The sequence below is a fragment of the Ranitomeya imitator genome, chromosome 2 (assembly GCF_032444005.1).
Source record: "Ranitomeya imitator isolate aRanImi1 chromosome 2, aRanImi1.pri, whole genome shotgun sequence".
NCBI classification, from domain to species: domain Eukaryota; kingdom Metazoa; phylum Chordata; class Amphibia; order Anura; family Dendrobatidae; genus Ranitomeya; species Ranitomeya imitator.
This window is the reverse complement of record NC_091283.1, coordinates 673,163,930-673,191,158: the sequence shown is the minus strand read 5'-3', so window position 1 is coordinate 673,191,158 and position 27,229 is coordinate 673,163,930. Positions and strand designations below refer to the sequence as shown.

Below are 27,229 nucleotides of genomic sequence, written 5' to 3'. Positions count from 1 at the left end.
CCACTGATGTGCCTAAACAGTGGAATTGACACCATTTTGGAAACTAGACCCTTCAGGGGCTTATCTAGATGTGTGGTGAGCACCTTGAGACCCCAGATGCTTCATAGAAGTTTATAACATTGAGATCACCTTTTCCCAGCAAAAAAAAATGTTTTTAATTCCAAATTTTTCATTTTTACATGGGTAATAGGAGAAATTTCTTGAGCAATTTCTCCTGAGTACTCCAATACCCCATATGTCTTCAAAAACTACTCTTGAGGCACACTGCAAACCTCAGAACGGAAGAAGCTCCATATTGCAGTTCACATTTTGCTGGAATGGTTTGAGGGCGAGGCCATGTGCACACATTACGGATTTTCCCGCGGATCTGCAGCAGATTTTCAATCATTTAACAGTAGCATGTTAACCTATGGAAAACCAAATCTGCTGTGCACATGCTGTGGAAAAAAACGCGCGGGAACGCAGCGTTCTTTTTTCCGCAGCTTGTCAATTCTTTTGCGGATCTGCAGCGTTTCTGCACCCATAGACTTGCATTGAGTCGGGCACATCCGCAGCAAAACCGCAGATGTTTAAAAAGATCTGCGGTTTAGCTGCGGGGTAAATGCTGCAGATTAGGAGAAGGGAAGTGTGTGGGTGGGGTCTGCGTACATGTGTGTGTGGGGTCGGCGGGGATGTCGGGGGGTCTGTCCAGGGCTGTTGGGGGTCTGCCGGGTCTGTCCGGGAGTATGTGCGGGTCTGTGCGGCGCTGTGTGTGTGTGTGTGTGCAGGCATTGTCTGATGGGACTAAAAGTCCCATTGGGCTGTGCCTGCTACAGTGACAGTGATTGACACATTAGCCAATGATAGAACAGTAGTAGTACCATCATCCGGCTAATGTGTTGAATGTAAAAAAAACAAACAAAAAAAACACATACAACAAATAAGAAGTACATTCAACATAAAACAGTACACACAACATATAACAAACAACATACAGTACATACTGAACATACAACAGTACATACAGCAGTACATACAACATATGACATACAGTACATACAACATGCAACATACAACAGAACATGCAACAGACAACAGACAGTACATGCAACAGACAGTACATGCAACAGACAGTACATGCAACAGACAGTACATGCAACAGACAGTACATGCAACAGACAGTACATGCAACAGACAGTACATGCAACAGATAGTACATGCAACAGACAGTACATGCAACATACAACAAACAGTACATTGTATCTCACACTCAGCGTGACCAATAAATAGAATGATCTCCACTATGGTACTTGTATAAAAACCATTATTTTATTGAAGTAATTCAGATAAAAAATATCTTAGAAAACAACCAATTACTACATGACAAGAAGGGTACATACCGTAATCCAAAAACAAGGGACTATACTGCCATAGGATTTTTCAAAAACCAGGCTGACCAATAGCAAGTGTGTTTAGCAATTTACCACTTGTGAAAAGCCTAAATGCACAGTGAATAAGTGTGTGGTTTCTATCTCAAGGCATACATGTTTGTAAGATATAGATGTTACTCTATAGTAATATAAGGGTAAGTCAATGCTTGTTCCCGTAGTAATCTAACAAACAGTATACTAATGAAAGATGGCATACATAAAGTGGATCGCAAAAAAGTTAATAATATACCTTGCAGTCAGCCACATGAAAAAAATTCCTCGGCGTCCCTCTGTCCCCTCTGTTAGATTACTACGGGAACAAGCATACAACCATAGGACCACTGGGGACCCTGCTTCACCTGTGGTAAGTGTAACATCTGGGCTGCAGCAACATCCCCCAGGGGACCCCTTTAATGCAGCGTCGGTCCCCCTATTGACCGAACTCCACAGGTGGTGTCACAACAAACTTTGAACATTAACCCCTTTAACGTTGATGCCCAGGGCCACGGACCGGGTCGCAGCCACTGTGACATCCCCCTTTACGACCGGACCCGGTACCGAGTACCTCACTGCCCTGTGGGTGCATCACATACAAGATATGACACAGTACATACAACAGTACATACAACCGTACATGGGCAGCACGGTGGCGCAGTGGATAGCACAGCAGCCTTGCAGCGCTGGAGTCCTGGGTTCAAACCCCACTAAGGACAACATCTGCAAAAGAGTTTGTATGTTCTCTCCATGTTTGCGTGGGTTTCCTCCGGGTACTTCGGTTTCCTCCCACATTCCAAAGACACATTCAACGGGGAAAGCGATGATAATGTGTGCAAAACTGTAAAACGCTGCGGAATATGTTGGCGCTATATAAAAATAAAGATTATTATTATAGAACATATGACATACAGTACATACAACAAACAGTACATACAACAGTACATATGACATGACATACAGTACATACAACATACGACATACATACATGTGACACAGTACATACAACAGAACATACAACATATAACATACAGTACATATAACATACAATATACAACATATGACACAGTACATACAACATATGACATACAATACATCTACTATATAATTGTCTAAGGGTCACTTCCGGCTTTGTCTGTCCTTCTGTCTGTCACGGATATTCATTGGTCGCAGCCTCTATCTGTCATGGAAATCCAAGTCGCTGATTGGTCGTGGCAAAACGCCCACGTCCAATCAGCGACGGGCACAGTCCGGCGGCAACATGGCCGCTCCTTGCTCCCCGCAGTCAGTGCCCCCTCCATACTCCCCTCCAGTCAGTGCTCACACAGGATTAATGGCAGCGTTAACCGACCGCGCTATGCCGCGGTGTAACGCACTTGATTAACGCTGCTATTAACCCTGTGTGACCAACGTTTTACTATTGATGCTGCCTATGCGGCATCAATAGTAAAAAGATCTAATGTTAAAAATAATAAAAATAAAAAATCGTTATATACTCACCGTCCGTCGGCCCCTCGGATCCACAACAGGCCTTTCCCGCTCGCTACGCTCCGGTAACAGGTCCATGCTGCGATCTCATGAGATGATGATGCAGCGGTCTCGCGAGACCGCTACGCCATCATCTCGCAAGACCGCAATCCACTCTTGAGACCGGAGCGGCGGTAACCGCTTCGCTTGGATCCGTGGGCTCCGGAAGGTGAGTATATAACTATTTTTTATTTTAATTATTTTTTTTTTAACAGGGATATGATGCCCACATTGCTATATACTACGTGGGCTGGGCAATATACTACGTGGGCTGTGCAATATACTACGTGACTGGGCAATGTGGCTGGGCAATATACTACGTGGCTGGGAAATATACTACGTGGCTGGGAAATATACTACGTGGCTGGGCAATATACTACGTGGCTGGGCAATATACTACATGGCTGGGCAATATACATGGCTGGGCAATATACTACATACTACGTAGCTGGGCAATATACTACGTGGCTGGGCAATATACTACGTGGCTGGGCAATATACTACGTGGCTGGGCAATATACTACGTGGCTGGGCAATATACTACGTGACTGGGCAGTATACTACGTAATTGGGCAAAATGCTACGTAGCTGGACAATATACTACATGGCTGTGCTATATACTACGTGGACATGCATATTCTAGAATACTCGATGCGTTAGAATCGGGCCACCATCTAGTACAACATAACCATACATACAACAGAATATACAACCGTACATACAACAGTACATACAACGTACAACAGTTCATAGAACGTGCAACAGTTCATAGAACGTGCAACAGTGCATACAACGTGCAACAGTATATACAACATTGAGTACATACTCACCATCACCTTGTTCCCCGAAGCACTCGCTCACCTGTAGAATTTTTTTTAAAAATAATAAACAAACAAACAATATCTTCCCTGTGTCCGCAGACATCCAATTAATACGAGTGTCCCACGACGATTTACCGTGGAGAGCTGCCACATCAGCTGCCATGCGACCGCTCTCCAGGATACAATGGCGGAAGGTATCCTTCCGCACTGTGTCCCTCCGCTTCTGTGAGTAATAGTTCCTACTGTCACTTGTGGCACTGCTGTGTGGGAAAATTCCCATGCAGCTTTGCGATAAAGTGAAACCAATGAACTCAGGTAACCTCTTCAGTGATGCACTGCAGGAGCCATTGTCTTCTGTTATTGTGTCACTGGAGCGGTGACATCACCTGATGTCACTTTTCTCTAGGGGAGATCGTTGTGGGACACTCGTTATTAATTGGACTACGGCGGAAAGGGAGCACACGGTTGGTTTATTATTGAGTATGGCAAGTATGATGAAATTAAAATACTTTTTTTCTGGCTGTGTTTTTTTTTTTTTTTTTTTTTAACTCTTTCACTACTATAGGATTAATAATGGATAGGTGTCTTTATTGACACCTCTCCATTACTAACCGAGCTTAATGTCACCTTACATTAGCAAGGTGACATTAACCCCTTATTACCCCATATCCCACCGCTACAGGGGAGTGGGAAGAGAGGGGCTAAGTGCCGGAATTGGTGCCATTTCTGGGGTAGCTGGGGCTGGTATTTGTAGCCGGAGGGGTGGCAAATATTCATGGCTCCTCTCTCGGCTATGAATATCAGCCCGCAGCTGTCTGCGTAGCCTTTCTGGCTATAAAATATAGGGGGACCCCACGTCCTTTTTTGGGGGGGGGGTTCACCTATTTTAATAGCCAGTAAAGGTTACACAGACAGCTGCGGGCTGATATTCATAGCCTGGGAAGGGGCCATGGGTATTACCCTCATCCCAGGCTACAAATATTGGCCCCCGGCTGCCAGCTTTCCCCCTCTGGCATAGAAAATTGCGTGTTTTTTTTTTTTTCCTTTTTTTTTTTTTCTCCTTCCATCTATCCCGGTCCGTCTATCTATCCCATTTCTTTCATCCATCCATCCATCCATCCATCCATCCATCCATCTATCTATCTGTCTATCGATAGAAGCAATGAGATAGATAGATATAATGGATAGATAGAAGGAATGAGATAGATGATAGAATAGATAGATGACAGATCTATAGATAGATCTATACATAGATCGATAGATATCTATAGATCTGTCTGTCATACATCTATCTATCTATCGATCAATAATAACATAGTAACATAGTTATTAAGGTTGAAGGAAGACTTTAAGTCCATCTAGTTCAAGCCATAGCCTAACCTAACATGCACTAACATGTTGATCTAGAGGAAGGTAAAAAAAACTCCATGTGGCAAAGAGTAAGCTCCGCATTGGGGGAAAAAATTCCTACGGCAATCAGACTAGTTCCCTGGATCAACACCCTATCAAGGAATCTAGTGTGTGTGTGTATGTGTGTGTGTATATATATATATATATATGTATATATATATATATATGTATATATATATATTGTAGCGTGGCTAAAGGATGTCTAATCGATGGGAGATATGTGTCTTATAGATGGCTTGTTGCTGTGATGTAACCATGGCTACCTATATGTGTTTCAGGACCTGTGGTGATGTCACAACCACATGTCTGGTCATGTGATGGGTTCTGGGTGTGGTTAGACATATAAAAGAAAGCCTAATGCTTAACACAGGTAGGTATGTGTGGAGGTGAAACCCTCCTGAGTGTGTTACGGCTTCAGGACTGAGCCGGATGAACTGGACACTTGTTTTTCTTTACCTGAACCAAAGGCTATTTGTTTTCTGTTGTTTGCCACATGGTTTATGAAGCAATAAACCCAGTGAACTTTAAAGGAACACGTCTCCTGAGTGTCAGCCGTCGCAGCTGAGTGAGTGAAATCCCTACAATTGGTGGTAGACGTGCGAGCAGCGTTCCCAGCGGAGACGTGAGTTTATTTTGAATGTCCTGGGTCAAGGCTGTTGCAAGCCAGCAAGCATTGCCGGAGAAAATGGAGGACCTGCTGAAACAATTGGTCCAGATGCAGTCACAGCAGGAGAAAAGGCAGCAAGAGACCAACAGGCTGTTGATGCAGCAGATACAACAGAGCCAGCAGGAGCAACGGCAGCAGATGCAACAAAGCCAGCAGGAGCAACGGCAGCAGTTACAACAGAGCCAGCAGCAAATGCAGCAGAGCCAGCAGGAGCAACGGCAGCAGATGCAGCAGAGCCAGCAGGAGCATCAGCAGCAGATGCAGCTTCTGGCAACCGCCATCCAGGGCAAGGCGAGCGCCCCAACCCCAGGTTTGGCTGATGACACCCACGTCCGGAAAACGGTAAGACGCGCATTGCAGAAAATGACTCCCGGGGATGATGTTGAGGCCTTCCTGACAGTGTTTGAGAGGGTCGCTGAGAGGGAAAAACTTCCGCCAGAGCAGTGGGCAGAGGTACTTGCGCCATACCTGACAGGAGAACCCCAGAAGGCGTACTATGATTTGACCTTGCAGGATGCCAAAGAGTATCACAAATTGAAAGCCGAGATTTTCGCACGTTTGGGGGTGACACTGACTGTCAGGGCACAACGAGTTCACTCCTGGGGCTATCACCGGGACAAACCACCTCGTTCCCAAATGTTTGATCTGTTGCACCTGGTCCAGAAATGGCTGCAGCCAGAGTCCTCTGCGCCTGCACAGATGGTAGAACGGGTGATGATGGATCGGTTTGTCCATTCCCTCCCGAGGCCTATACAGTCTTGGGTTGCCCAGGGTGATCCCCAGAATGCCGATGAGCTGATCGGACTGGTTGAGAGGTACCAAGGGTTGGAAGGCTCCTTCGGGAGGCAGCCCATGCCGTACTGGGGATCCCAGAAGGCAGCTGAGTCCCAAAAAGGGGTGGTGCGTCCAAGGTCACAAAGGGCGGGGGAGGTGGTGCCCAAGGTCCCCACGGGTGATATTATTTGTTGGAGGTGCCACAAGCCAGGACATATAGCTGCCCGTTGTTCCCAAACCACTGAGCAGATGGACTGCAGCATGGGACGCCGTTGTTCATACTATGCGTATCCAGCTTGCAGTGTGAACTCTCCGCCCAACGAGGGACCTCAAGCATGTCCCGTGAAGGTGAACGGTCAAGCAGTAACGGCACTGTTAGACTCGGGGAGCCTAGTGACCCTGGTGAGGGCCACTTTTCCTCTCCACCTGCTCCCGGGAAAGAAGGTCGGAGTGCGGTGCATACATGGTGATGCAAAGGACTACCCTGTGGCCAGTGTGAACATTGAAACGACATGTGGCACGGAGTCCCACATAGTCGGCGTCGTTCAGGACTTGTTGCACCCTATAATTATTGGCCGGGATTTCTGTTTGTTTTGGGATTTGTGGGGGAAAGGTTCTGAGCTCCCTAGCAAGAGTAGGGAACCAGTGAACCCGGGAAGGGTGGTGCCACACCCAGAGTCAGACAGATTTCCTTTTTGTGTCCTGGCTGGAGATGAGGAGGAAGTGTCCCCTGCATCTGACATTCTGGAGTTAGAGGTATCCGGTGAAAATTTTGGGACTGCCCAACATAGGGACCCCACTCTGAGGGAAGCCTTTAAAAATGTCACAGTTATTGACGGGGTGGTACAGGAGCCGGGGGCAGACACAAGATTTCCCCATTTTCTAATGAGCAGGGAGTTGTTGTACCGGGTCACGAAAATAAGGGAGGAGTTGGTAGTGCCGGGTCCATATAGACGGAAGGTGTTGGACATGGCCCATTCACACATCTTGGGTGGACACCTAGGGGTGGAAAAAACGCAGGAACGGGTTGTGCAGAGGTTCTATTGGCCTGGGTGCCACCGGGAAATAGTGAACTATTGCAGGTCCTGCCCTACATGTCAGCTAACTGCTCCCACTCCTCATTTCCGGAACCCCCTTGTGCCACTGCCCATTATTGAGGTGCCATTCGAGAGAATTGCCATGGACTTGGTCGGTCCCTTAGTTAAATCAGCCCGGGGCCATCAGTATACATTAGTCATCCTGGACTACGCCACACGCTATCCTGAGGCAATTCCCTTGAGAAATTCTTCTTCAAAGAGTATAGCTCGCGAGTTGGTCCATGTCTTTTCCCGGACAGGTCTGCCGAAGGAGATCCTGACTGACCAGGGGACACCTTTCATGAGCAAGGTGATGAGGGAACTATGCAAAGCCCTGAAAATCTCCCAGTTGAGGACCTCGGTGTACCATCCCCAGTCAGATGGCCTTGTTGAGAGATTTAACAAGACACTGAAGAGCATGCTGAGAAAAGCTATAGAGAAAGACGGTAGAGACTGGGATTGTCTCTTACCCTATTTGATGTTTTCCATTCGTGAAGTTCCACAGGCCTCCACAGGTTTCTCACCGTTTGAGCTTCTGTATGGCCGACATCCACGAGGACTCCTGGATATAGCCAAGGAAACCTGGGAAGCCGAAGTCACGCCCCACAGAAGCGTCATTGAGCATGTGGCCCTGATGCAGCAGAGGATTGCAAAGGTGATGCCTATCGTGAAAGAACACCTTCTCCAAGCACAAGAAGCTCAGGCCAGGGTCTACAACCGGTCTGCAAGAGTGAGGCAATTCAATCCGGGAGACCGAGTTCCGACAGTGGAAACCAAGTTCTTGGCCAAATGGCAAGGGCCATATGAGGTTGTCGAGAAACTTGGTGAAGTAAACTATAAAATTCACCAACCAGGAAGACGGAAACCATTCCAAGTATACCATGTCAACCTTATCAAGCCGTGGCAAGATAGAGAGCCGACAGTAACTCCATCGTTGTTAAGCAACCCAGAAGATGAGGTTGGAGCGGTTACTATAGCGGAGACGCTATCGGAGTCCCAGAAACAGCAATGCCGGGAGTTACTCCAGAAAAACAGGGACCTGTTTTCCGAGTTGCCTGGGTACACGAAGGTCATAGAGCATGAGGTCCTGACAGAGCCCCATGTGCGCGTGAACGTGAAGCCCTATAGAATTCCTGAGGCCCGTCGAGAAATAGTCTCCAAGGAAGTGGAGCGTATGTTGAAGCTTGGAGTCATTGAGGAATCCAAGAGCGGTTGGTCGAGCCCAATTGTCCTGGTCCCAAAACCTGATGGGGAGTGGAGATTTTGCAACGACTATAGGAAGTTGAATGAGGTCTCCAAGTTCGACGCATATCCCATGCCCCGAGTTGATGAGCTCATCGAAAGGCTTGGGCCCGCCAGGTACATAACCACCTTGGATTTGACGAAGGGGTATTGGCAGATCCCCATGGCACAGGAAGCCAAGGAGAAGACGGCGTTTTCTACACCAGATGGATGCTTCCAGTATGTCCGGATGCCATTTGGCCTACAGGGAGCTCCGGCCACCTTCCAAAGGGCTATGGATAGAGTCCTTGCACCCCACAAGGCATACGCTGCTGCGTACCTAGATGATATCGTCATCTTTAGCCCGGACTGGGAGAGTAATCTGGAGAAAGTCCAAGCGGTGTTTGATGCTATAAGAGAGGCCGGATTTACAATAAACCCGAAGAAGTGTGCATTGGGTAAAGAAGAAGCTAAGTACCTTGGATACATAGTGGGTCATGGAGAAATAAAACCCCAAATCAGTAAAGTGGAGGCAATTCAAACATGGCCAAAACCAGTTTCCAAGAAGCAAGTTAAAGCCTTCCTGGGAATCGTGGGATATTACAGGAGGTTCATCCCAAACTTCGCCACAATGGCGGCGCCTCTGACTGACCTGCTAAAAGGGACAAAATCAGTAATGGTTAAGTGGTCCGAAGAAACAGATTCAGCCTTCCAAGAAATGAAAGAGGCTTTATGTAAGCAACCCGTTCTGATGGCCCCAAACTTCAAGAAAGAGTTTATTCTTCAGACAGATGCCTCAGATGTTGGGGTGGGAGCAGTCCTTTCCCAAGAACTACATGGAGAGGAGCATCCTGTTCTCTATCTGAGTAGGAAGCTGTCCTCATCTGAAAAGAACTACTCAGTCGTTGAAAAGGAGTGCTTGGCCATAAAATGGGCAGTCGACACATTACAGTACTATTTGCTGGGACGTAAATTTAGACTGATATCCGACCATGCCCCACTTAGGTGGATGAGGGAAACGAAGGGTAGAAATGCTAGGGTCACCCGTTGGTTCTTAGCCCTGCAGGACTTCTGTTTCCATGTGGAACATAGGGCCGGAAAGCTGCACGGTAATGCTGATGCCCTGTCAAGAATCCCTTGTCTAGTGGGAGAAAGTGCCAAGCCCCACGGCTTTAGGCAGAGGGGGGAGGTATGTAGCGTGGCTAAAGGATGTCTAATCGATGGGAGATGTGTGTCTTATAGATGGCTTGTTGCTGTGATGTAACCATGGCTACCTATATGTGTTTCAGGACCTGTGGTGATGTCACAACCACATGTCTGGTCATGTGATGGGTTCTGGGTGTGGTTAGACATATAAAAGAAAGCCTAATGCTTAACACAGGTAGGTATGTGTGGAGGTGAAACCCTCCTGAGTGTGTTACGGCTTCAGGACTGAGCCGGATGAACTGGACACTTGTTTTTCTTTACCTGAACCAAAGGCTATTTGATTTCTGTTGTTTGCCACATGGTTTATGAAGCAATAAACCCAGTGAACTTTAAAGGAACACGTCTCCTAAGTGTCAGCCGTCGCAGCTGAGTGAGTGAAATCCCTACAATATATATATATATTATATATATATATAATCTCCTGCAACATTATACTTTTCAAGAAAGGCATCCAGTCCCCTCTTAAATTTTAGTAATCACTCATTACAACATCACACGGCAGAGAGTTCCATAGTCTCACTGCTTTTACAGTAAAGAATCCGCGTCTGTTATTATGCTTAAACCTTCTTCCCTCCAGACGTAGAGGATGCCCCCTTGTCCCTGTCTCAGGTCTATGATTAAAAAGATCATCAGAAAGGTCTTTGTACTGTCCCCTCATATATTAATACATTAAAATAAGATCACCCCTTAGCCTTCGTTTTTCCAAACTAAATAGCCCCAAGTGTAATAATCTATCTTGGTATTGCAGACCCCCCAGTCCTCTAATAACCTTGGTTGCTCTTCTCTGCACCCGCTCTAGTTCAACTACGTCTGTCTTATACATTGGAGCCCAGAAATGTGCACAGTATTCTAAGTGTGGTTGAACTAGTGACTTGTATAGAGGTAAAATTATGTTCTCCCTATGAGCATCTATGCCTCTTTTAATGCATCTCATTATTTTATTTGCCTTTGTAGCAGCTGCCTGCCACTGGCCACTAAATGAATGTGAGTTTGTCATCCACCCATACACCCAGGTCTTTTTCATTGACTGTTTTGCCCAGTGTTTTACAATTAAGCACATAGTTATACATACAGAAGAGGGCCCAATACTGACCCCTTTGGTACCCCACTGCTTACCGCGACCCAGTGCGAGTGTGTTCCATTAATAACTACCCTTTGTTTCCTATCCCTGAGCCAGCTCTTAACCCACTAGCTCATTCCTTTTATCTATCTATTCTATCTATCTCATTCCTTCTATCTATTTATTTTCTATCTATATTTATATCTATCTATTATCTATCTGTGTGTGTAATGGAGTGTGGGTTGGACAAATGTAAAAGAGGAGGTTGGACAAGAAATTACATCGCAAATATTTTTTTTTGTTCAATAATACATCTTTATTTAGCTTACAAAAACGCATAAACGCGCAAAAAAACGCATCAAAAACGCACCTGCGTTTTCTGCCAAGAGATGCAGATTCCGTGTAGAAAAATCCTCAGGCAAATCTGCAACTTGTGCACATACCCTGACATGTCACATTGGCAGAGCACCAGAAGTGCCAAAACAGCAGAACACCACCATAAGAGAGACCCCATTTTACAAACTACACCTCTTAATGAATTCATCTACTGGTGCAGCAATCATTTTGACACCCCAGATGAGTCACAGAATTTTATCCCATTGGGCAATGAGGAAAAAAAAATATTTTAACCACCAAAATTTAGTTTTAGTCCAAGATTTTACATTTTCACAAGGGGAAATGGGTAAAAATGGCACTAAAATTTGTCCCACAATTTCTGCTTACTGTAGAAATACCCAAAATGTGGCTGTACAGTACTGCTTAGCCATACAGCGAAACTCTGGAGGGATGCTGTGCTATTGGCAAATAGCACTCTGTCCCTCCCAAATCTCGCCATATGGCTAAGCAGTACTGTTATACAGAAGGTACCCTGGAGCGCATAATTTCCTAGAATAGTTTGTGGTCTCCATATACAGAGCCCCTAAGTGCTAGAAGGGCAGAATCCTCATTTTGGGAGTTTATCTACAGATATCTTGACAATTTTGACTTCATCGGAGTTTTCCCTGAAACAAGCAGCAGCGGATATTGCTGACGAAAAATTGCAAACTGCTACTATAGTGATCAGTACACTGTAGGGCCTGTACATTGTTCCCAGCTCATGCACCTGTAAATTATGCAGGCTGACATCGCTACAGAAATGCCAAATGTGGACGCTAAATGTGGATTAGGCACACTGTGGCTCAGAAGGTAGGAGGCAGTTGGATTTGGGAGCACAGAATTTGCTGAATTTCTTTTGGGGGGCGACTTCGCTTTTCCAGAGCCTTTGTGCTACCAGTAATGTGGAAGCTCCCTATATTTCCATTGACAGATGACAGACCTGAGTGGCTTTTTTGTGGATTAAGTTGAAGCTTTTACTGGGAAAATTTTACATAACCATTTGGATCACATTTATCTGGCACTCTACGCTGAGCACTCACATCAGGGTTTAAATCTTTGAGTGCTGGAAGTTAGTTGAAATCCTCAAGGGATCCATTCACTATATTAAGGCAGCAGAGTTACTCTGGACTCAGTTTGGCCTCTGTTCAGCAGTGACCTTTTTTTCAGAGGTGCGGAAAACTGTGGCCGACGGCACTTTTGTGCACGCCTTAAAAGACTGACATCTACAGATCACAGGTCAGATAGCGCCGAGTGTTCCGTCTGAATCATATACAGTTGTGCTCAAAAGTTTACATACCCCAGTTTAATTTTTGCTTTCTTCACCTTTTTTTCAGAGAATATCAAAAACTTTTTCTCCGCTCATGGTTAGTGGTTGGGTGAAGCAATTTATTGTCAAACTACTCTGTTTTCGCTTTTTAAATCATAATGACAACCCAAAACATTCAAATGACCCTGATCAAAAGTTCGCATACCCCATTTCTTAATACAGTGTTTTGCCCTCTCTAACATCCATGACAGCTTGAAGTGTTTTGTGGTATTTGTGTATGTGGTTTTTTATTTTCTCAGATGGTAAAGCTGCCCACTCTTCTTGGCAAAAAGACCCTAGTTCCTGTAAATTCCTAGGCTGTCTAGCATGAACTGCATACTTGAGATCTCCCCAGAGTGGCTCAATGATATTGAAGTCAGGAGACTGAGATGTCCACTCCAGAATCTTCACTTTGTTCTGCTGTAGCCAACAACAGGTGGACTTGGCCTTGTGTTTTGGATTGTTGTCATATTGGAACTTTCAAGTCTGTCCCATGCACAGCTTCTGGGCTGATGAGTGCAAATTTTCCTCCAGTATTTGCTGATAATGTGCTGCATTCACTTTTCTTTCAACTTTGACCAAGTTTCCTGTGCCTTTGTAGCTCACACAGCTCCAAAATATCAGCGATCCACCTCCATGCTTTACAGTTGGAATGGTGTTCCTTTCATCATAGACCTTGTTGACCTCTCTAACAAATGTAACGTTTATGGTTGTGACCAAAACGTTCAATTTTGGTTTCATCACTCCAAATTACCTTGTTGCAGAATGTGGGAAATGCTTTACAGTTCAATCACATCTTATTAAACATCAAAGAATTCACAATGGAGAAAAGCCGTATTCATGTTCTGACTGTGGAAAATATTGTCTGTGCTGTTTTGCGTATTGTAGGTGAGATACTTTGTGGTATTTGTGCAGTAATGGCTTTCTTCTGGCGACTCGACCATGCTGCCCATTTTTCTTCAAGTGCCTCCTTATTGTGCATCTTAAAACAGCCACATCGCTAGTTTTCAGAGTCTTGTATTTCAGCTGATGTTATTTGTGAGTTTTTCAATGCATCCCGAACAATTTTCCTGGCAGTTGTTTACAACATTTTTGTTGGTCTACCTGACCGTGGTTTTGTTTTGAGCCCCTGATTTTCCATTTGTTAATCACAGTTTAGCACTAGATTAAAAGGCCTATATTTTCTTGAGCTGTATAACAGGTTGAAGAAATTAATAAAAATGACATCTTGAGAGAAAATATGAACAGAAAACTGGCCACTTTTGACCTGATGAAAGGTTCTCTTTAAGACCTAGAAACGGCCCCTTGTGTCAACTTTTTTTCCAATTTGTATATCCCATTATGAATATTTGTTTTTTTTTTCTTTGTTCATATAGCTTGGAGGAGGATGTGAGCTTGCTATGATGTGTGACATTATCTATGCTGGAGAGAAAGCACAATTCGGGCAGCCTGAAATCTTGCTTGGAACCATTCCAGGTATATTTATTTATTTTTTCATGATTGTGCGGTTTCAAAAAAACCTTGTGGTGTGCTAACATTGTTAATGATTAACTTAACATGTTAAGAATATTTGTGCATGGTACTGTTGATAAAAATCTAGTGGATGCTAGCTGTGTTCTACATCTGGTGTTCAGCAGGTGCAGTTGTGATCGGAGATGACTCCAAAAGATTTAATCCCCTAAGATGACATGATGAGTAGTATTCTTAGCATCTAAGTTGTTAAGATGGATGGCCTTCTGTCATCTCATCACTAGAGATGAGTGAATATTTCAATGTTTGGTTAAGATTATGATCGCCGATTTTTATTTGTTGAATATTCGCCGACCATAGCCGAACGCCATTGGAGTCAATGGAATGCAAAAACAAACTCATATACAACACCATCACTTTCCTAAAAGCTGCTAAGACACATCAAATTAAAGGCAGAGACCAGGAAAGTGGCCTCAATTCACCCACAGTACAAATTTTAGAATGGCATGGCAGCAATCAGCCATGCATGAGGTATCGGGGTCTGAGCCAGCATTTACTGCTTTGAATTGAACTTTAAATTAAGACGACGTGGAAGAGGGATCGGAGTAGGTCTGCTTCGCTGGGAGCCCTGATACCACATGCAACAGCTCAACCTGTTTTGATGCTCAGCCACACTCAGGTGGCAAAAATATTAGTTTCTTAGACTACAATTGTCAGAAAATGTAAGGATAGTAACACTGGTATTTGACTCAAAGGAAGTGGAGGCCTGCCGGTCTCTGAGGCCTACTACTACAGGCAACACACATGAAGGAGACCAACCAAGAGTCTACACATTTCCAAAAATTAGTGGCAGACACTACCAAAGTGGCATCAATTTCACTAGTGTATAAATAGTATAATGGGGACTGACAACTCTTCCACTACAGCCAACCCAGCAGATGGAGACCCAACCAGAACTGTTAACATTTCCACAAATTAATGTTAACATCTACAGCAGCAGCAGGCACGGAAACCCCACTAAAGATATCACAGACTGCAATTACGCAAGATCAATGCAGCACACTAAAAACTACAATATCGCCTAGTCTGTACAGTCTGCGATTGGGGTGTAAAAGTCCTTGGAGATCCATGACTTGTTCATCTTGATGAAAGTTAGATGGTCTACACTTTCAGGGGACAGCTGGCTGCGCTTCAGTCAGGACACCAGCAGCAGCGCTGAAGATGCGCTCTTAGAGAACACTGGCTGCCGGGCGTGATGCAACCTCCAATGCATGAGAGGCGAGCTCAGGACAGCCACTCATCCATTTTTGCAGACCAAAATGTGAAAGGGTCCAAACCCTCCCTGTTGGTATTCATATTGAGTTCTAGATACTCCTCCACCATCCTCTCCAGTCGTTCACCACGTGTCAGACTTGGACTTGGAATGTGTCAAAGTGCTCTCAGAAATGGCTTCTGCCACTTACACTACTGCTGTTGCTAATGTTTTGGCGTTGATGAATAGACGTGCCAGAGGTTGGAAGTCTAGAGCTGTAATGCACGCTGTGTGCCTCTTTACTGTCTGGGGAAAAACTTCTCTTAAGGTTGTGTAAAAGCGTGTTTCAATACTCGAGCATTCGCGGGTCCCTCTCCAGGGTGGGAAGCATCTGGCAAAATTTGGTCTTATAACGTGGCTTTAACTGAGTGGCAACCCAGTAGTCAGCACTATTTTGAATCATAACTTTTCGGGGATCATGTTGCAGCAAGAAGGCACTCGTATGTCTGGCTCTTCCACGAGGTTCAAGCGCATGGTGTGTTTGTAGCTTGGTAACACTGATGCTGGTTTCCTCTGTCCCCTCCCGCTAACCACAAACAGAGAGTTTATGATTATCCTCTTCATCTCCAGACAGTTGCTCGACCAACACCTCTTTTTCCTCCGTTTGTTCCTCAGCTCTTGCACCTTCACTAACAGTTTGTCTGGTATCAGCAGCTCCCCTCGATTGCAGTAATTCACACTCCCTTGGCACCTGCCTGGGTGACGACAGTCTGGAACTTTGAGATAATCTTATCCCTTCCGCATCCTCCTCTGCTTCCTCCCCTTTCTCTGGGACCACCACCTCGTCTCGCAGGCTTTTCAGTTTTCTCCAGCATAAAGATGACCGGAATAGTGATGCTGATGACTGCATCATCAGAGCCAACCATCTTACTAGCCATTTCAAAACTATGCAGAAGGGTGTAGAGGTCCTTAATCTGTGCCCACTCTGTAAACGTGATATGCACCACGTCCGTACTGCGTTGACCCAGACTATTGGACATGACATTCTGGATCAGGGCTCGTTGCTACTACCACAGTTGCTGCAACATGCGCAGAGTATAATTCTACCGTGTCAGCACATTGCATATCAACCTGTTAACTGGCATGGACAAAGACCTCTGTATCGATGCAAGTCGATGACCTGAGGGGTGCGAATGGTGGAAGTGAACACACTGCTTCCGTGCTTGCGGCAACAGCTCATTAAGACCAGGATAGTGGCAGAGAAATCGTTGTACCACCAGGTTGAGGACATGAGCCATGCAAAGCATGTGTGAGCTTGTCTCAGCATAGGGCCACCACCAGGTTTGCACCGTTATCGGACACATCCTTCCCTGGATCAATGGGAGACAGCCATTGCTCAAACTCGGCCTGAAGAGCTGTCCACAACTCTTCAGCTGTATGACTGCAATCTCCAAGGCATATAAATTTTAACACTGCCTGATTGCAGTGAGCCCTGGCTGTGCAGTCCGGACTTGATGGAGATTCACTCTGGAACGTGTCTCTCATTAAGGCATAGGTTGGTGGCGCAAGTAGAAACCCTAGAGAAGGAGGCAGAAGCAGTGGAAGAAGTGTGAAATACAGAGGTTTGTCCTGCAAGCATTGGAGATTCCAAGTCTTGCTGAGCAGCCCCTTTCCCACCTGCCTCCTCAGTCACCAGAATCACCCAGTGCCCAGCCAACTAGATGTAATGCCTGCCTTGACCCTACTTTCTCATTCAAGTGTCTGGTAAAATGCACATTGGTAGATATAGATTTAGTCAAGGAATGCCTGATGTTGTCTGCGACATGCTAGTGTAGTGCAGGCACAGCTTTCTTGGAGAAGTTATGGCGACTGGGCAACTTGTACTGGGGGTCTGCAACAACCATTAGCTTTCGGAAACTGTCTATATCTACCAGGCATAAAGGCATCATTTCCGTGGCCAAAAGATTGGAGATGGTGGAGTTCAACCTCTTAGCTTTGTCATGTGTAGGCGGAAACCATCTTTTTTACATGACCACAACTGCAGGATTGAGGGCTGGCTGCAGTGCTGAGAGAGGACAGAGTACGGTGAACTGGACAAACTGCTGAACCGTGAGTGGGGTGCAGGCAGGGATGGTATGGTGTATTGATAAAGTTGTAGTGTGCTCGTTCTCTGAGATCGGTCAAAAACCGCAGTCATGTCCGCTTCTGTTACAACTGAGAAATATCAAAAGACTGACTCGCACTTCCATGCTAATGTGAATAGATGTATACTAAGAGCAGCCACCTTCATATTCAATATGCAAAAGAAGTTGCACTCTATCGTTCTAAAGCATGTAAACATGGAATATATGAAATATGAATTTCAATACTGCTCTGGATAATATAAAATTCAGATGCTTCGCACATAATTTGGCCAATTCATGCATGCCCAGCAACCAATGACAAGGTGGTTTCGTGCTGCTGGGACCCTACGTGTCTAGTGTGAATACTTCTCTTGAGGTACCGTCACACTCAGCGACGCTGCAGCGATACCGACAATGATGTCGATCGCTGCAGCGTCGCTGTTTGGTCGCTGGAGAGCTGTCACACAGACAGCTCTCCAGCGACCAACTATCCCGAGGTCTCCGGTAACCAGGGTAAACATCGGGTTACTAAGCGCAGGGCCGCGCTTAGTAACCCGATGTTTACCATGGTTACCAGCGTAAACGTTTAAAAAACAAACACTACATACTTACCTTCAGCTGTCTGTCCTCCGGCGCTCTGCTTTCCTCTGCACTGTCAGCGCCGGTCAGCCGGAAAGCAGAGCGGTGACGTCACCGCTGTGCTTTCCGGCTGGCCGGCACTGACACAGGATGCAGGAGGAGTGCAGAGAAGCAGAGCGCTGGGGACAGACAGCTGAAGGTAAGTATGTAGTGTTTGTTTTTTTAACGTTTACGCTGGTAACCAGGGTAAACATCGGGTTACTAAGCGCGGCCCTGCGCTTAGTAACCCGATGTTTACCCTGGTTACCAGTGAAGACATCGCTGGATCGGTGTCACACACGCCGATCCAGCGATGTCAGCGGGTGATCCAGCGACGAAATAAAGTTCTGGACTTTCCTCAGCGACCAACGATCTCCCAGCAGGGGCCTGATTGTTGGTCGCTGTCACACATAGCGATTTCCTTAACGATATCGTTGCTACGTCACAAAAAGCAACAATATCGTTAACGATATCGTTATGTGTGACGGTACCTTTAGGCTGAAGTCTGTCTTCCTGGGTAAGTGTAGATAACTCTCAGAAAAGCTTGTATTTATGGGTAGGTAGGATCCTGCTGTAACTAAAACCACCACATGTTGAAGGGCAGTCTTCGGTACCCCTGGGCACAAAAGTGGAGATTTATTTAAAACAAGCATGGTAATCGTCAGCAGGGGCATTAAAGCCAGTAATAGCAGCAACCTGCATGACCAGATCTATGATGGTTGGTTACAACAGCTTGAGGATCAAATCAGGAACATCACCCCTAGGGATAAGATCATTTTAGATCTTCCACTAATGCAGGGAGCTGCTGCCTTCCTCGCAGACATGTTGGCGGATTCAGTCAGGTTGGTACCCAGGTCAGCAAATTTATCAAATGTGGCCTGTAGAGCATTGTGGCTCAAGAGCTGGCCAGGGGATGCCCAATATATATAATATTGAATAAGGTGGCAGATAGGAAGAAAGGATTTCCTAGTGTGTCCATTTCCCAGTATAAAAGTTCCTTTCATAAGAGAAGATATAACAGGAACAAGCCCTTAAGTCAACTGGGGAAGTGGAAGGATAGGAAGGAGCTGATGTTCAGTGGCCTTTCTTCTGAGGAAGTGATGGTTCCCCTGGTAGGAGGAAGGCTTTCACACTTCTGGCCCACCTGGGAGAGGATATCATCCACTTCCTGGATTCTGAACATAGTACAGTCAGAGCGGAGACTAGAATTCTACTCTAGAAGTCTACTTCCCAGCACACTTTCAGGATTTCATCTCCCGAAACTCCTGGGGGACAATTTGCCCTGAAAGTGGAAGTACTAACCTTACTACAGAAACAGGTTCTGGTGGAGGTGCTGGTTCAGCAGCAGGAGAAAGGATTCTATTCTCCCTTATGCCTAGTGAGAAAACCCAACTGTACCTTCAGAACTAAAGTCAACCTAAATGGACTAAACAAGTTTCTGGTCTACAGGCCCTTCAAGATGGAGTCCATAAAATCGACCATAAAAATACTGTTCCTGGGCTGTTATGAGTGTCCTGGTCTTAAAAGACGCTTATTACCACATCCCAATCCATGTGAGAGACCACCTATGGGCAGCACGGTGGCACAGTGGTTAGCACTGCAGCCTTGCAGCGCTGGAGTCCTGGGTTCTAATCCCACCCAGGACAACATCTGCAAAGAGTTTGTATGTTCTCTCCGTGTTTGCGTGGGTTTCCTCCAGGCACTCCGGTTTCCTCCCACATTCCAAAGACATACTGATAGGGATTCTAGATTGTGAGCCCCATCGGGGACAGCGATGATATTGTGTGCAAAACTGTAAAGCGCTGCGGAATATGTTAGCGCTTTATAAAAATAAAGATTATTATTATTATTATTATACCTGACAGTAGTCTTGTATATAAACAAACAAGTCAGACGCTTTCAGTACAGGGCCCTACACTTTGGTATATCCATGACCCCAAGGATATTTACTAAGATTATTCTAGAAGTAACAGCACATCTCTAAGAATAAAATATTTTGATAGTTCCGTAACTGGACAATTTTTTAGTGATCGGCAGATCAATAGAAGACTACAATCACCAACTGGTTCAAGTAAGAGCCAGCCTGATCCAGCTAGGATGGATATTAAATCTGTAGAAATCAAAACTGGAACCCCTAAGGATTCAGTTGTTGTTTGGGCTTATCTGAGACTCTGAAAAACAGACTTCTTGTCTACCGGAAGAAAATAACAGGATCATAACCCTAATATCAGCAGCGGTTGCTAGACCGGTTATGACTCTAAGGAAGGCTATTTCGCTGATAGGGACAGTGACGTCCTGTATTCCAGAGATCCAGTGGGTCCAGATGTTTACAGCAGGACATCCTAAAATAAGAGAAAAGACTCACGGCTATTTAGAAGGGAAGACTACACTAACCCAAGTATCCATCGATCCCATTGCTAAGTGGCTGGACTGGAAGAATCTGTCACAGGGAATTCCATTGTGATATCAGATCAGTGATGTGATTGTGTTAGTTGCAAGCTCTGAAAGATGGGGAGCACGTCTCAGAGATTACATAGTCCAGGGAGCCTGGTCGGAAATGGAGAAAAACTATTTATCGAATATGAAAGGGCTACTGGCAGTAAAGAATGGAATAGTGAAGCTGCTGCCCATCTAAAGGGGCAGCATATTTTAGTTATGTCAGACAACCGTACGACTGTTGCTTACATCAACCATCAGGGAGGTGCAAGATCTCGCCCTCTGATGTTGGTGACAGAGGAAATCCTTCGGTTTACAGAACAACCTGAGTTACTACGGACCGTGCTCCACTTAAGAGGGAAGGAAAAGGATAGAACAGACTTCCTCAGTCATAATATGCTAAAACAAGGGGAATGAGAGCTGAATCTAGTAATATTCCAACAAATTATGGAACGATAGATGCATCCAGAAATAGACCTGTTTGCAAACGAGCAAAGCAGAAAAACAAAAAACTTCTGCTCTCTAACTAAATCCAAGAGTGGATGCACTACACATTCCCTGGGAATTCTAACTAGCCTACGCCTTTTCCCCATTAATGTTGATTCCGGTAGTGCTGAGGAAGACTGGGGAAGAAAGAGCAAACCTCATTCTAATTGCTTCGTTTTAGCCCAAGAGGCAACGATTTTTGTGGATGCGGATGATGTCATTGTCGGTTCGCTGGATTCTTCCAGATATCCCGGTCTCCTCAAGCATGGCCCAGTTTGTTAGCCCCATAGGGCAGGCCTGCATTTGATGGCCTGGAGTTTGAGAGGTCGCTGTTAATCCAAAAGGGCTTCTCCTCGGCCTTAGTCTCTACTCTGCTGCAGAGCAGGAAGCCAGTAACAACTAGGATATATTTTAGGACATGGGCAAAATTCTTGTCTAGTTCGGGACAATCATTTGGTAGAAAAGTTCTGATAAAGACCATATTAGTTTCTTCAATATGGTATTTAGATGGACCTGGCCACTAGCACCCTTAAGATGCAAGTATCTGCATAACCTAGAGGAAGATAGGTGGATAATTAGGTTTATTAAAGCATGTGATCAAGACCAATACCGGCCCCAGAAAAGCCCCTTTGGGGACTAAACATGGTTACTGGAGGCATTAACAAGATCTCCCTTTGAGCCCTTAGATGAATTACCAGTCAAGATATTCACCCTAAAGACAGTAATATTAGTGGCCCTAACATCAGACCACAGGGTGGGTGACTTACAGGCTCTATAAGTCAACCACCTGTTTCACATCTCAGAAGATAGTTATATTGAGACTAGACCCAGCATATCGTCCTAAAGTCGCATCTAAATTTCATAGTCATGAAATTATTGTTCCTTTTGTTTTTTTAACCTAAAAATGCAGAGGAACAGTGACTTCACACACTAGATGTTAAACTGGTCTTGGTACAATATTTAGCCATGTCAAAACAGAGAAAGATTGAGTCCTTAATCGTGTCATTAAAAGGAGTTGGGAAAGGTCTCAAAGTAAGAAAGGATACCATAGCTAGATGGATTAGGGACGCCATTAGCTTGGCCTACCACTCTAGTAATATACCAGTTCCAGAGAATTTGAAGGCTGATTGCACCAGGGTCATGGCAACTTCATAGGAAGTGTGGATCGACAGGATATATAAGGCAGCTACATGGTCTTCCACTTCTGCCTTCTATAAGCATTATTGACTTAATCTGTCTTCCTCTGATGACCTGTCCTTTGAGAGGGTGGTTTGCACGTTAATGACCGGGCCAATTTTTACAATTCTGACCACTGTTCCTTTATGAGGTTATAACTCTGGAACGCTTCAATGGATCCCAGTGATTCTGACATTGTTTTCTCGTGACATATTGTACTTCATGATAGTGGTAAAAATTCTTTGATAGTACCTGCGTTTATTTGTGAAAAAAACGGAAATTTGGCGAAAATTATGAAAATTTTGCAATTTTCCAACTTTGAATTTTTATGCAATTAAATCACAGAGATTTGTCACACAAAATACTTAGTAAGTAACATTTCTCACATGTCTACTTTAAATCAGCACAATTTTGGAAACAAATTTTTTTTTGTTAGGGAGTTATAAGGGTTAAAAGTTGACCAGCAATTTCTCATTTTTACAACACCATTTTTTTAGGGACCACATCTCATTTGAAGTCATTTTGAGGGGTCTATATGATAGAAAATACCCAAGTGTGACACCATTCTAAAAACTGCACCCCTCATGGTGCTCAAAACCATATTCAAAAAGTGTATTAACCCTTCTGGTGCTTCACAGGAATTTTTGGAATGTTTAAATAAAAATGATACATATATGCTAGCCACCTTAGGGAGAGACCCAAGTTGGGCTAAATGTAGCGGGACGATGAGATGATTTGCATAGCTCCGCCTACTGCAAAGGATTCTGGGTAAATCTGCTATTCTTTGTATTATGCTGCTTGCAAGTACTTTCCGTTTCAGGAAAGCATCCACTAAATAAAAATGAACATTTAACTTTTTTTCACAAAAAATTTACTTCAGCTCCAATTTGTTTTATTTTACCAAGGGTAACAGGAGAAAATGGACCCCAAACGTTGTTGTACAATTTGTCCTGAGTACGCTGATACCCCATATGTGGGGGTAAACCACTGTTTGGTCTCATGGGAGAGCTCGGAAGGGAAGGAGCGCCGTTTGACTTTTCAATGCAAAATTGACAGGAATTGAGATGGGACGCCATGTTACGTTTGGAGAGCCACTGATGTGCCTAAACATTGAAACCCCCCACAAGTGACACCATTTTGGAAAGTAGACCCCCTAAGGAACTTATCTAGAGGTGTGGTGAGCACTTTGACCCACCAAGGGCTTCACAGAAGTTTATAATGCAGAGCCGTTAAAATAAAACAAACATTTTTTCCCACAAAAATTATATTTTAGCCCCCAGTTTTGTATTTTCCCGAGGGTAAAAGGAGAAATTGGACCCCAAAATTTGTTGTCCAATTTGTCCTGAGTGCGCTGATAGCCCATAAGTGGGGGGGAACCACTGTTTCGGCGCATGGGAGGGCTCGGAAGGGAAGGAGCTCCATTTGGAATGCAGACTTAGATGGAATGGTCTGCAGGTGTCACATTGCATTTGCAGAGCCCCTAATGTACCTAAACAGTAGAAACCCCCCACAAGTGACACCATTTTGGAAACTAGACCCCCCAGGGAACTCATCTAGATGTGTTGTTAGAGCTTTGAACTCCCAACTGTTTCACTGCAGTTTGTAACGCAGAGCCGTGAAAATAAAAAAAAAACTTTCCCCAAAAAATTATTTTTTAGCCCCAAGTTTTGTATTTTCCCAAGGGTAAGAGGAGGAATTGGACCCCAAAAGTTGTTGTAAAATTTGTCCTGAGTACGCTGATACCCCATATGTGGGGGGAACCACCATTTGGGCACATGGGAGGGCTCAGAAGGGAAGGAGTGCCATTTGGAATGCAGACTTAGATGGAATAGTCTGCAGGCGTCACATTGCGTTTGCAGAGCCCCTAATGTACCTAAACAGTAGAAACCCCCCATAAGTGACCCCATATTGGAAACTAGACCCCCCAGGGAACTCATCTAGATGTGTTGTGGGAACTTTGAACCCCCAAGTGTTTCACTACAGTTTATAACGCAGAGCCGTGAAAATAAAAAATCTTTTTTTTTTCCCACACAAATTATTTTTTAGTCCCCAGTTTTGTATTTTCCCAAGGGTAACAGGAGAAATTGGACCCCAAAGTTGTTGTCCTATTTGTCCTGAGTACGCTGATACCCCGTATGTTGGGGTAAACCCCTGTTTGGGCACACGGGAGAGCTCGGAAGGGAAGGAGCACTGTTTTACTTTTTCAACGCAGAATTGGCTGGAATTGAGATCGGACGCCATGTCGTGTTTGGAGAGCCCCTGATGTGCCTAAACAGTAGAAACCCCCCAATTATAACTGAAACCCTAATCCAAACACACCCCTAGCCCTAATTCCAACGGTAACCCTAACCACTAGAGTTGAGCGACCTTGACCTTTTTAGAGTCGAGCCGGGTTTCGCGAAACCCGACTATCTCAAAAGTCGGGTCGAGTGAAATCGGCCGATTATGACGTAAAGTCGGGATCGACCGAAACACGAAACCCAATGCAAGTCAATGGGGCAGCATAGTCGGCAGTGAGTGGGGGCCAGGAAAACACCTAGAGTGCCCATTTTAATGTCAAAACCATCCATTCTTCTTAATGAAGCTTGTCAAGCGTAATTAACATTATAATAATTGGAAGGCATTTGAAATTGGGGGTCATTTGGCTAAAGTTGTGGTGGGTAGGGCTGGTTCAAGTAATTAGTGGGCCCAGGAAATCTGGACCACGTCATGCCAGTGGAGCAGGGAGAGGTAAGTATTTCAACTTTGCAAGTGCTGTGAACCTGAGCAAGCAGGGGGGGCCCACTCGTTGGCATTGGCACTGGCACTGGCACAGGGCCCCTCAAAGTACAGCGGTGTGTTTGCACGGCGGGGGCGCCTCCCACCGGCAGCAACACTTTTGCGTACTATGAGAGGCCCTGTGCCAGTGACGTCGCCAACTAGTATTCCTCCCCCCACCTGATGAAGGAACCTGCACTTTCATCTGCACCTTCCTCTTTGTCCCCGTGTAAGGTGGTATGGTATGTGGGAAGAGGAACCTGACTTTCAGCAGGGTCACAATCTTGCTGTGTAGCGTGCACTGGGAATTTTGCGTTATGGGTCAATGTACCAGCAGACTCATCTATCACTGGCTGGGCAATGGGCAGGATGAGGAGGAAACACAGATATAGGCCCAAAGAATAAAGTGGGCTAAATGCAGTTCAAAATTGGTAACACAGGACTAACCAGGGGGCATTGCAGTGGAGGACAACTGGAATGAGAGGCTGACACAGAGAGTAGGCCCAAATCAGTAAGTAGTCGAAATGCAGTTCAAAATTGGCAACCGTAGTAAACAGGCGGCACAGCTTTGTTCAGTGGAGAACAGCAAGGAGTGGCAGACACCGATAGTAGGCCCCAACCCAACTAGTAGGCCAAATGCAGTCTAACATTAACAACTACTTAACGAGCGCCTGAAAACGGAATTTCAGGACAGGAAACCAGGAGAACAGCAAGGAGCGGCAGACACTGTTAGTAGGCCCCAAACCAACTAGTACGCCAAATGCAGTTGTTCCATTTAACCACAATTTAACGAGAGCCTGAAGATAGAAGCTCAGGAAAGGCAACCTGGAGAACACCTTGGAGTGTAACACACCCTCTCTCTACACCCCATACCCAATTTGTAGGCCTAATGCAGTGTAGTTTTCTACAACTACTAAACGAGAGCCGGAAGATCGAAGCTCAGGAAAGGCAACCTGGGGAACACCTTGGAGTGTAACACACCCTCTCTCTACACCCCATACCCAATGTGTAGGCCTAATGCAGCGTAGTTTCCAACAACTACTAAACGAGAGCCGGAAGATCGAAGCTCAGGAAAGGCAACCTGGGGAACACCTTGGAGTGTAACACACCCTCTCTCTACACCCCATACCCAATTTGTAGGCCTAATGCAGCGTAGTTTCCGACAACTACTAAACGAGAGCTGGAAGATCGAAGCTCAGGAAAGGCAACCTGGGGAACACCTTGGAGTGTAACACACCCTCTCTCTACACCCCATACCCAATTTGTAGGCCTAATGCAGCGTAGTTTCCGACAACTACTAAACGAGAGCCGGAAGATCGAAGCTCAGGAAAGGCAACCTGGAGAACACCTTGGAGTGTAACACACCCTCTCTCTACACCCCATACCCAATTTGTAGGCCTAATGCAGTGTAGTTTTCTACAACTACTAAACGAGAGCCGGAAGATCGAAGCTCAGGAAAGGCAACCTGGGGAACACCTTGGAGTGTAACACACCCTCTCTCTACACCCCATACCCAATGTGTAGGCCTAATGCAGCGTAGTTTCCAACAACTACTAAACGAGAGCCGGAAGATCGAAGCTCAGGAAAGGCAACCTGGGGAACACCTTGGAGTGTAACACACCCTCTCTCTACACCCCATACCCAATGTGTAGGCCTAATGCAGCGTAGTTTCCGACAACTACTAAACGAGAGCATGAAGATCGAAGCTCAGGAAAGGCAACCTGGGGAACACCTTGGAGTGTAACACACCCTCTCTCTACACCACGGAAGGGCTGATTCTTAAGAATGAAGGCTGTCGGAAAGAAGCATTGCGCGTCCGAGGGTGATTATATTCTTATTAGGTATATACTCACCCTCGGACGCGCCCTGCTTCTTTATTTGTAATGAATGTTTATTTGCAATGTGCTTTTGACTTACTCTTTTTTTTTAGGTAAATAATGATTTTATTGTTTTCATTGTTTTGCATCTTCTTGGCAATAATATAAAGAAGACGCGACAGGACAACACTCGGTGGATGCCATATCTGTGTTTTCAATTTAAAAAAACTTTCAGTTAACTACTTGCA

General features: G+C 45.2%; 1 protein-coding gene across 2 annotated transcripts in view; it reads left to right on the top strand.

The window, feature by feature from the left end:
* ECHS1 (enoyl-CoA hydratase, short chain 1) overlaps nt 1-27,229 on the top strand; it is a 189,127-nt gene that overhangs the window by 58,517 nt on the left and 103,381 nt on the right. For both annotated transcript variants that reach the window (XM_069753051.1, XM_069753050.1), the window contains exon 4: nt 14,223-14,322. In XM_069753051.1, coding sequence (XP_069609152.1) covers nt 14,223-14,322 — 100 coding nt within the window. The remainder of the gene's footprint in view (nt 1-14,222; nt 14,323-27,229) is intronic.